Raw genomic sequence first — 12,367 nt, forward strand, 5'->3', positions numbered from 1 at the left:
TCTATCCCTCGGCACTTTTCTCTGGCCCGTTGCTGCGCTTATGCCTCCTTAATGACTTTTTGCAGTGCTATCATTCTGCAAAATCCTTCTACTCCTGGAGACAGATTAGCAACTTTGAGTGGCTGCTCTTTAACATTCAGGAAGTGCAGTTTACATACGGGAGCGATCAATCACTTGCTCCAGATGGTAAATGTATTTCTTTTCACCAGAAACGGAGCAGCAAACATTCAAATTCATCACCAACACAACATTTAAATTCACATCCATTTCAACCTGACGTCCTTAATGGGCTGGTAAAATGGAAATCAGTGTTTTATCCCTAGATTGTTGACTGTTTTAAACAGTTTATAAAAATGAGAACTTCGGATTAAAAATTGTTATTAAAACCAGGTGTGGCGGAATGTGCCTTTAATCTCTGCACTCAGGCAGCAGAGGAAGGTTGATTTCTGTGAGTTCAAGGCCAGCCTGGTCTGCATACTGAATTCTGTATGCTCAATTTTCTTTTTTTTTTTCTTTTTTTATTAATTTATTGCTCAATTTTCTTAACCAATACTTTTTATTAACAACTTATTAACCGAGCATACATCACTTATTACCCGACTAACCAAAACAATAGGAACAGAGGATTAAAGAACCTGGAGTAACCAGAACTCGGAATCTCAGCAGGAGCCGGAGCCCCAAAGCCTTCCCTCGAGCGGTTCTTTCTAGGAGCGATGATGAACAGCCAAAACTATCCCAAGTCTCCAAAAAGCCCTGCCTCCTGTTCTGGGCTCATTTATATGTCTCCTCCCAGAGTCTGTTCACGGGATCTTTTCAGCTGGCAACAATCAAGCTTCCGCACGGGGTGGTTGGTCTTCGAGTGGATTAACATCACCTGATCTCTCCCAAGACCGTTCTGATCCCATACTTGGGATCCCAAAAAACAGGTTTATCTCTCCTTCAGAATTCCAAGCCAACTAGGGCAATATAGTGAGCTCCTGTCCACAAGCTGTTAAACAAACAACAAAAAAATCCCACAAAACATTGGCCACTAAGAAAAAAATTCTACTTTCTGCCAGATTGATGCCATCATGGACACAAGTCACGTGCAACCCACCACACTGGCCAGGGTAGCCAAAGTACCAGGTTTGCAGGGACAGTGCACACAGGTGCACGTGGAATTTGTGACACTAGTGACTCCAATATCTGCAACATGGAAGTCTCCATGAAAGAAGCTGATATGTTCAACCTCCTGGGGTCACAAAGAGAAACTCAGAGGCTATGCTAAACGTGCTGCCCCGTCCTGAATATCCACCACTTGGCCCATGGAGTGACCTACCACTGTTTTTAAAAGCATTTGTATTAAAGAAAAACAGTCTCACTACTTGGCAATTTTCAAGTACTTATCTCTGACTATGACATGTGTGCATGTGTGACGTGTGTGTGCATGCACCTACACATGCACCTGAAAGTGTGTATAAAAGTCAGACCACTGGCGTCTCCTTCAATAACTTCCACTTTATTTTTAGAAACAGGGTCTTTCATTGAACCTGGAGCTGAGTAACTGGCTGGCAAGGGAGCCCCAGCGATCTTCCTGCCTCTGCCTCCCCAATACTTGGAGTGCCACTGTACCCAATTTTATTTTATTTTATTTAATTTTATTTATTTATTTATTTATTTTTTTGAGACAGGGTTTCTCTGTTATCCCTGGCTGTCCTGGACTTGCTTTGTACACCAGGCTGGCCTCGAACTCACAGCGATCTGCCTGCCTCTGCCTCCCAAGTGCTGGGATTAAAGGCGTGCGCCACCACGCCCGGCATTGTACCCAGTTTATTACATGCATCCTGGGATATGAACTTAGGTGCTCATCCTTGTGTTGCAAGGACTTTACTGAATGTGTCAGCTCTCCAACCGCTCTGTGGTTTTAAGGTTATCTTTGGATTCTGTACTCAAAATGAAAACGTAGTTTATATTAGCTTATCTTTTAAAAATTTAGTTTCAGTGTGTGCGCGTGCGTGCGTGCGTGCGTGCGTGCGTGCGTGCGTATGCCTTGGAGTCCAGAGGTGTGGGGTCATCTTGATGCAGAGTCTCAGGCAGTAGTAAGCTGCTGACATGGGTTCTTGGAATTGTTCTGATAGTGTAACATTCACTCCAGCCCTGAAATTCTTGTAAAAAACGTTATCTTATTAAAGTTACTTAGTGTATTACATATTTTTTTTTTTTTACCCTCATCCATGTAAGTGCGCCATCTGCATGTATCAGATCCTCCAGAACTGGAGTTTACGGATGGCTGTGAGCCACCATGTGGGTGATGGGAATTGAATTCAGGTCCTCTGAAAGAGGAAGAAGTGCTCTTAGCTGTTGAGTTTATGTGTCTATGAGCGTTTGCGTCCGAGTGCAGTGCTTTCAGAGGCCACAAGAGGGCATCAGACCCCTCAGAGCTGGAGTTAGAGGTAGTCATGAGCTGCAAGAGCAGTATGCACTCTTGGCCATTGTGCCATCTCTCTAGTCTCTGATGGTACGTTTTAAAAACATCACTTTAAACTGGGCATGGTGGTGCACACCTTTGATCCCAGCACTCAGGGAGTCAGAGGCAGGAGGATCTCTGAGTTCAGGCCAGCGTAGTCTACAAAGCAGGACAGCCAAGGCTACACAAAGAAACCCTGTCTCGAAAAAATAAAACACTCCCTGTCCCCCTCCCCCCCCAAAACCCTAAAAACAAAACTATCCCTTTAGTGTTTGCCTTGTCAGTTTACAAAACAAAACAACCCTTTTAAGAACAGTGTGTTTGGGTGTGGTGGCACATAACCTTTAATCCCAGCACTTGGGAGGCAGAGGCAGGAGGATCACTGTGAGTGAGTCCAGAACAGCCAAGGCTACGCAGAGAAACCCTGTCTCGAAAAACCAAAACCAAACCAAACCAAAAAGAACACAGTTCGTTCTCTTCTGGATAGTACTACGAGAGAATTAAAACTCGGTATCAAAGACAAAAGTTCCTGTAAAAGGTAGTAAGCCAGACAGCTTTGTAGCTTGAGCCCTAAGAATCTCTGCCCTGAGCCGGGTGAGGTGGTACACGCCTTTAATCCTCTAATCCTAACACTACAGAGGCAGTGAGTTTGAGGCTAGCCTGGTCTACAGAGAATCCAGGACGGCCAGGACTACATGGAGAAACCCCATCTCAAAACAAACAAACAAACAAACAAACAAACAAACAAAGGAATCTCTGCCCCCATCCAAACTCCCCTCCACCACAATGTCTATATTCTATTTCCCCTTCACAATGAGGTTCATGCCCGCCCCCTTTGTTACTTAGCTTCTCTGTGGATTGAAGCATGATTATTCGTTACAGCTAATACCAGCTTGTAAGTGAGTACATACCATGTTTGTCTTTCTGGGTCTGGGTTACCTCACTCAGGATGACCTTTTCTAGCTCCACCCATAGCCAGCAAATTTCAGTATATCATTGTTTTCAATAGCTGAGTAGTACTCCACTGTGTAAATGTACCATAGTTTCTTTATCCATTCTTCTGTTAAGGGACATCTAGGTTGTTTCCAATTTCTGGCTATTACAAATAAAGCAGCTATGAACATAGTTGAGCAACTGTCCTTGTGGTATGGTGGTACGTCCTTTAGATATAGCTGGGTCTTGATTTCCAAAGTGGCTGGGGTTAACAGGAGGGATCAGGTGTGAGGAGGACAGAGACTACTGGGAGAGACAACTGCAATGGGGAGGAGGCATCTCTGGGGCAAGCTAGAAACCTAGTGCAATGGAAACTCAGGAATCTATGAGGGTGATCCTAGGGAAGACATTTAGCAATGAGGAATAGAGAGTCTGAACTGGCCATCTTCTGTAAGCAGGCAAGACTTGCAGTGGAGGAATTGGAACACCCAACTCAGTTATAAAACCTTAGATCCACAATTTGTCCTACTTGTAAGATGTGTTGGGGTAAAGATGGTGCAGAAATTATGGGAGTGGCCAACCAACGACTGGTCCACTTTGAGACCCACACCATGAAAGGGAGCCTATCCCTGACACTGCCTAGAGGGCCAGGAACTACAGCTAGATAGCCCAGAGATGTAGGATAGAACCAAACATGACCGGGAACTTTTTTTTTTTTTTTCAATGAAATAGTATTCTGCTATACTCAGAGACTGGTGCCTAACCCAACTGCCATGTGAGGCTTCATCCAGCAACTGATGGGAGCAGCTGCAGAGACCCACAGTCAAACATTAAGCGGAGCTTGGGGAATCCTGAGGAAGACGGGGAGGAAAGATTGTAGGAGCCAGAGGGGTCAAGGATACCACATGAAAACCTACAGAATCAACTAAGCTGGGCTCATAGAGGCCCATAGTTGTTCAATTGACAACCAGAGCACCTGCATGGCCCTGTGTATGTTACAATTGTGTAGCTTGGACTTCTTGTGGGACTTCTAACAGTGGAAGCAGGAGCTCTCTCTGACTCTGTTGCCTGTCACTGGGACCCTTTCCTACTGGATTGCCTCTTAGCTGTAACAGGAGAGAAAATACCACAGAGAGTATGAGGTGATGATTATCATGCTAAAGAGGTGAGTACAGAAAGATGACAGGCAGTATGAACTCTCAGGTGGTAACTATGTTACCAGCCTGACTCTGCAGGGAGGGCACGTTCACATGCAGCTGGGGTACCCAAGAGTTTGCTCAAGCTGCCCTTTTCCTTCTACTTGTCCTCTAGCTAGAGCCCCAGCTTGGGCTTCAGCCCCTGAGCACAGTGCAGCACTTTATCTTCTGAGCTTGTCCTGTGTACTCTGGTTCCCTACAGAGTAAGGCTCCTGTGCTATACTCTGGTTCTCTGTATATGCAGGTTCAACAGGAAATGTTGGTCAAATGTTTGCTGGGCTCACATAATCACAAACAGAAAAGAGAAGAGAAATATCCAAGTCCATTTACTTTTAAGATAAAAACTTTATTTTACAGTTTTATAAAGCAGCTTTACATTAAGCACAAACAACTCATTTAACTTCGTATAGAAACAAAATACCTTTCCATTTGAAAAAATCAAGTTTCGCTGTATATAAAACTAACATGTGCACATTGTGCTTGACTGCAAAGGCTGTACAGCTTTACAGAGGACCACCCTCCAGAAGGGCATCCGGTAAACACGTTATTGCATATTTGACACATGGCATATACCCCACATGTACAATGGAGAAGCAAGGAAACAACGACAAGGACAAAACCAGCAGCTTTTGGTGAGAGTCTATCACCAACAAAGAGAGAGGCCCGCCACGCCTGGAGAGTGCTTGTGTTATTCTGCACTTGCTCACGGATGCTGCGTGGCTCTCGAATGAAGCGTTATATACAGTATCTCCTAAAGGGTCAAACCTGCCCTTTATCTACAAAGTTTTGGCTGTTTTACTACTGAAATGACAACAGATTCAACATGGAAGCTAACTCAGAAAAGTGAACCAAACCAATACCCTTAAAGAAAACATTTAAAGAAACACAACAAAAATTTAAAATACCCTCCCCGTTCTCTCTATACTCAGGACAAGTAAACATTTACATGATTTAAAAACCTAGGAAACTTTGTTTTCTGGAGGCAAAAATGCACGGGTCCCAGGCAGCGCTCCTCCACACATGCCCAGCTCGCCCAAAGCAGCATCGCCAGCTTGTTAAACATGCTGTGGATCCCACTTCACAGGCAGACTTCCTGCACACCTAGTCTCAGTTTGTAAACCTCCGGGTGACACTGAGGGATCCTCAAGTCTGACAGGCCAAGCACTGACAGTGCTGTCATAGGCTCAATGTGACCTCTTAGGGAATTCCAGGATCACAAGACAAATCAAGTAGCTGTTGCAATGTGGAAGGCAGTGGAAAAGCAATAGCAGTGAACTGCCATTTTTACATCAAAAAACCAAAAAACCTTTCCCTCTTCAGTGGAAAAGGACAGCCACATTGGTAAGGCACTGGTGTTTGTCACAAAAGCAGTACCAGGGTGATTCCACTGACTCCTGTCATCTGAAGACCTGCATGCCACAGAGAGCAGAAGCCGGGACCACTCCAGTAACAAATCTGATAGAGTGAACAGTGTTCCCAGGCAAGCAAGCTTGTTTTGAACATAGGTACTGAAAAAGGGGGGGGGGGGGGGGGAGTCCTCATTTTTATTGCTGAGACAAAATGTGCATGTTCAGATGCTGCTGAGACACCTAGTGTGTGAGAACCACAAAGGTAAAAGCTGGGCACCTAACAACTACACTGGCTTCATTGTAGGCAAAATAAGGTGTGGTGGTATAAACTGGGAGTCCAGGCTTACTTTTCAACAGTTTAATATTGTCTTCAGTACAGGTCTTCTTTACTGTCCCCTTTGATGCCAGTATATTTTTACATATGTATCATTATGTATGTGTGTATATGCACTTTATATATATATACATTACTTGGTAGCCGAATTCAACAGAAGTACAGTGTGTGGGCAGATCATCCACCTGGCTCTTAAACGTACATCTGACAGACAGCATGGATAAGCTCCGTTGTTTGTCCCTAGAAAGTGTGAGGCTCATATTACCTAACTGTCTCCATATTATCACACCTAAACAAAAACCAATCCCTGTTGTTTTTACTGAATGCCTGAGCCCTACAGCAGACTCTGCCCATGGCATAAGAATTCTGAAGCCCACTGACAGATCTGATGACACACAGACAACAGACACAGTTTCAATGCTTGAATTATTCAAAATTAAGCTTCAGAGAAACAGTGAGGACAGAAACAATGATGTCGATGCCCTAGGCAGGAAAAACTTTTCTGTGACTCCTGAATGTAACATTTAACCCAGTAACTTTCTTTTAGGTGGGGAAAAAAAAAAATCCTAAAATGAACTGATGATTGGATGATTGGCTTCATTCAAATCATTATGTCTGTCACAAATTTAGGCTTATAACTAACATTCTGGGTAGTGTCCTCTAAATGGACAAAAAGTATGAAATGAAATGCACCGTTCTAGAGAGTGACAAAGACACTACATTGGGGACAGAGGTGGGGAAGACAGTCATCAAACTTTTACTGACTGTAGATCAAGTTTCATAAAACATAGCATGCCTGTAATTTCTTGTGCAGTCAACAAGTTTCATTTTAGTTGTGCTTATGTTATGTGACCATGAACCCGAACACGGGCTGTGTTTAAATATATAGTTCAAGAAAACCATAATTCAAATATTTTCCATATATATAATTGAACAAATGTAAAAATGCTCACTCCCTCCCAAGAAATGAATCTATGGGAAAGAAACACTTTTAAAAACACAATCCACGACCCAGGCTATCCGCACATGTTTACTGCAGTACAGCACACTGTTTTCTAAAAGCCTGCTTTCAGTATAAATATAAATAATCACATTTCAAAAGCACTCTATACTAAGTTTTAGGTAAGTGCTGGGCAGCAGGCTAGCAAGCAGCAACTTACCATTATCTTTCACAGACCGAGAGTGACTCTGAATGGAGGCCTAATCACATCTTTCCTCAGCGCACTGACAGAATGCTTTCTGCACCTACATTTCTAAGCACTTGACCCATGGAATGCAATTGTTTCAGAAGACTAATTTTAAGGGTCTCTTCTCATGTTGCTATGACCCACAAACCCCGAATATACACCATTTTAAAATGTGCGACTGTGCAACGCGCTGTTGAGCTCTGCCACGGATCCAGAGCTCAGCCCTTGAGTTCAGAAGAGGCTGGGATGCTTTTGGTTTTGAGCTCTAGTTGTGCTTTGCCCTGCTGCCTTTAAGGTAGCTTTTCCACCTCTTGACAAATTCTTTGAAGATTGGGGACTCATCGATTGTACTGAGCAGCTGCAGCTGGTTGATGTGCGTGGTGTGATAGTCCCAGCGGGCCAGGTTGGGGGCAATGCCCAGCATGAAGTGGCGGAGGTCATAGATGGTTCCGGAGCCAGTATCATACAAGGGCAGCATAGCTTTAAGAGATTCCATGCCACGCTCATACAAGGACCTTGCTTCTTTCCCAAGCTTCTCTCCTGCTGTTTCTTTTAGGTCATACAGCCCAATTAAAGAATACATAAAGCCATTTAAAACAAAAGAGCTAGGTGTAGTTGGATATTCTTCATACCAGTCATGTTTGTTCATAAACACAGCTTTAACTCCATGCTGCTCTGACAGAAACTTGTATGGGGCTGTTGCCCTTAAAGCTGAATTGAGGAATACATGGTCTTTTGTTAGAAGATAGGCCCGGACTAAGGTAGAAATGGCTTGTCCTTGTGCCATAGCAGAGTACCACCCTGGTTCTAAAGATTTAAACCCTTCCCCTAATTTCCGGGTCACCATAATTGGCCAGCCACCTTTCTCATCTTGGTTCCTCACTAGCCAGTCACTAGCAGCAAAGAACGCAGCCATGTGGGCTGTGGTTGAAATGGTAATGTTGTCCAGGAATCCCTTCCCTTTTGCAATCAACCTAACCACCTTCTTGGGCATGATTTTGGTTGGCTTGACAGCTTTTGTGTTGGAAAGACCCACTCCTTTCTTGAGGTCAGTGACCAGGTCTCTGGTAACTGTACTCCATGAAGTTCTGGGCCCAATGCCGTAGAATATGTCCCTGTCTTTACAAGCAATTAGCTGGGTGTTTGAGACATAATGCACAGTGAAGAGCTGGTTCTTTTCTGTGGTCTCCAGAACCACAGACACACTCCCATTTGTTAACAGCTTGAGGTCAAATGAAATAATGAAGTCTTTTGTGTTTCCCAGCGGCAAAGAAACACCTTCACTGGTTTCTGTGGGGAACAGACCAAGGACTGGTTAGAATAAAATTTTTATACTTAAAACTTCATTCCAGTTTATCTTTGACAACTACTAACCACCCAAAATTAACTCCAGTGTTGTGTCACCAGATTTCTTCTAAGCAGCAAAGCTGGTGATTTCATGATGGCTTCTCCTTACCTTTGACTCTATCTGGTTTACAGAAAGGATTCAGAGTAAATAACTAAGAACTGTTGATAAAATTGTCTTTTCTACACCTAATACCTGATCAAGAATTACTGACTATTCTAGTACACTTATTCCATAAAAGAGAGAAAAAAAATAGCCAAAAGCTGGTTCAATGTGTATTATTACAAGAGAGTTAAAGTTTTAGACAGAATTGCTATGTATGAAATTTCATTTCTAATGCAGTTTGTATTTACACCGCCTTATATTCTGACCTTGTTTGACGCCCATTTAGCTGTGACTATGCACAGCTTTACTCCTACTGTCAGACATGTAACTGGGATACACAGTCAAGTAACCTGCCAAGTACAAACAACAGAACCTAGAATTTCCAGTCTGGTTCTAAATTTGATGTTGAAAATGATGCTTAATTTTTATATTCTCTGCAACTGTGAACAAAGTAACTAGAAATTAAACAATGGGTTCATGTATAAGATAAAAAGAGGGAAGGAGGGCGGGCATGGTGGCACACCCCTTTAATCCCAGCACTTGGGAGGCAGAGGCAGGCAGATTGCTGTTGAGTTCGAGGCCACCCTGGTCTACAAAGTGAGTCTAGGACAGCCAAGGCTACACAGAGAAACCCTGTCTCGTAAACAAACAAACAAACAAACAAACACCCAAACCCAAAACAAACAAAAAGAGGGAAGGAAAAAGTACACTTTGGACTTAAAAACCCTCACAATTCCTACTCTGCCAGCAGCTCTGAAGAGGTAAAGCAGACCTTTCCAAGTCCCAGTTTCAAGTGTTAGCAGAGATAATATTCACTTTGCAGTATAATTTAGGCAATTAAAAAAAAGACAGTGGCTTAGAACAGTGACAAATGATGGTGATTATTGCCACCAATTACCACATACTAATAAGATGCTAAAAGCTGTTTTATTTGGCAAATTATGAACCATGAAATTTTTCTTGTATAGCCAGAATACAGTGATGGTTAGCTCTCAGCAAGATGACTCTTTGAATGATGCTCACCTAAGTTACCAAAAGACACTGTGCATATTAAAACCAAGTAGCAAGAATAACACAGGCGCGCGCGCACACACATACACACGCACGTATCACATAAATAAACAAAACTTTAAACCACCGAAGGGAACTATGAACATCTTCATCTTTATAGTCCTTAAATTTCCCAAACACACCTACATTCAGACTGTCACTTGGTCCTGAGGTTGATAAAACAACATGGGTTATTACTGCCTTAAAGGATATAAGAGAAGGTCCCTTCTCTTAGACCTTCCCATAAAAGCAGTAGACCTTGAGAGTGTGTCACGGGAGCAAAGATCAAATCAGATCACATCTTTTTACATCTTAATACAGCAGATGAGTCCAAAGGGTTCAGTAATGAATGAACTTTTTAAAAAGTCCGATTATTAATTTTGTTAAACCCTTACTTAACACTAACAGAGGGGATTCTCCTGAGACACAGAGGAGAGATAAAGAAAGCCACAGTCTGGTCTTTGCTGCTTTGTGGGTTCTTATTTTTCTCAACCTTATTTTCTCAACCTTTATCCTCCCAGTTTTACCCCCTAACACTAGACAAGGGAGAAACAAGGATAGAAGGGAGAGAGGAATCTAATTCCTTTTGTTTTGTTTCTTCTTTGACCATGGCTAACACAGCCAACTTCCCTAAACAACCAACTACCACCTACCACGCCTCCTGAGGCTCTAATATTTATATACCCTCTGAAAAGTTCCAAGACTTCCAAATGTCACACAATTATAGAAACTATCTGCACATTATAGATCTGAAAGGGTGTCAATGGCCACAATATATAAGGAACTCAATAGGAAACAAAATCAATTAATTAAAGAATAGTCTGAACAGATATTTCTCCAAAGTCACAAACAGCCACAGGATATACTATAAGCTGTTCGTCCTTTATCTCAAGGGAAGTACAAATAAAACCACAGCAAAATAACACTCACCATGCATTAGGGCTGTCAAGGAAAGCACAAACACTAGCAAAGTTTTGCTGCAGATATGGGGAGAAAGGATCTTTGTGCACTTTGAGTGAGAGAATGCAAATTGCTGCAGCTATTACAGCAATTTGTTTGTTTTTCAAGACAGGGTTCCTCTATGTTATCTTGGCTGTCCTGGACTCGCTTTGTAGACCAGGCTGGCCTCGAACTCAGAGTGATCCACCTGCCTCTGCCTCCCGAGTGCTGGGATTAAAGGCTTGCACCACCACGCCCGGTTTATTATAGCAATTTGTGTAAAGGTTTTCCTCCAAATTAAAACCAGAACTCAAAAAAATAAAAATAAAAAATAAATAAAACCAGAACTCCCAGGTGAACCAGGAATCCTACTTCTGGGCCCATACTTACTAAAGGAAAGAAAATTAGTATCTCAAAAAGATATGTGCATGAGAGATATCCCATGTTCATTGAAAGATTAGTGGAAATAGCCAAGACATGGGATATAAGCTGTGTGTGGAGATGGGTGAATGGGTAATGTGTATTTGTAATTGTCAGTTGTAAAAAATAAAGAAATCCTGCCACCTGAGAGCTAATGCTTATCAAACTGGCCATAGAAAGGGAGATACTATACGTGGAATGCAGGCTGCTACTATACTCTAATTACATTAAACATTACTAGTAGTAAGAAAGCTGAACTCACAGAAATAGAATGGTGTGTATTCAGAAACTGAAAAATGGAGGAAATACGAGTTGGAGGTCAAAGAATACAAGCTTTCAGATACACAATGTATAGCATGGTAAACTAGAGATAATACTGTATCATACACTTAAAATATGGTAGCCTTCCCTACACTCATACCAACATATACATTAACTCTATGAGGTGTGAAATGTGTAAACTCTTTTGTTTTCATGATTTTAAAAGATTTTTATTATTTTTAATTATGTATTCGTGTGTGCTTGTGTATGTGAGTGCAGGTGCCAAGGAGGCTAGAGGTATCACATCTCCTGGAAGTGGAGTTATAGGTGGTTATGAGCCACCTGACATGGGTGCTGGATTCCAGCCCTGTCAAAACTTCCTATCTCGATCCTGGTAACCAATTTATAACATTCATCTGTGTCAAAGCCTCATAGTGTACACCTTAAATATAAATTTATAACCTTGTCTCGAAAATAAATAAATAAAAATATAAAATATATACAAATACAGCTGTCAATTACGCTCAGTAAAGCTGGGAAACCAGAGCAGTCCTTAAGTCAGTATCCTCACATAAAGCATAAGCTTCTCTCACCTATTTGTTCATCATCAGTAGGTATACTTCATCAAGTGAGAAACAGCCCTACTCAAACCTGGATGAGGTAGGAAGAAAAGGCAGAGGGGAAGAAAGCCTGGGAGAGAACAGCTCAACTCAACAAGAGGGAAGGGAGGAGAGGCCATGACAATGGAAAGAGAAGAAGGTTTTGGGAAAGCTAATTATAAGCATGAGGTTCTAGATCATTC

General features: G+C 42.3%; 1 protein-coding gene across 1 annotated transcript in view; it reads right to left on the bottom strand.

The window, feature by feature from the left end:
- Positions 1 to 6,843: 6,843 nt before the first annotated feature.
- Positions 6,844 to 12,367, bottom strand: part of Glce (glucuronic acid epimerase) — a 61,792-nt gene continuing 56,268 nt past the window's right edge. The window contains exon 5 of the mRNA XM_051156621.1: positions 6,844 to 8,735. Within this exon, the coding sequence (XP_051012578.1) occupies positions 7,711 to 8,735 (1,025 nt within the window). The 3' untranslated portion in view covers positions 6,844 to 7,710. The remainder of the gene's footprint in view (positions 8,736 to 12,367) is intronic.

The sequence above is a fragment of the Acomys russatus genome, chromosome 14 (assembly GCF_903995435.1).
Source record: "Acomys russatus chromosome 14, mAcoRus1.1, whole genome shotgun sequence".
Classification (NCBI taxonomy): Eukaryota; Metazoa; Chordata; class Mammalia; order Rodentia; family Muridae; genus Acomys; species Acomys russatus.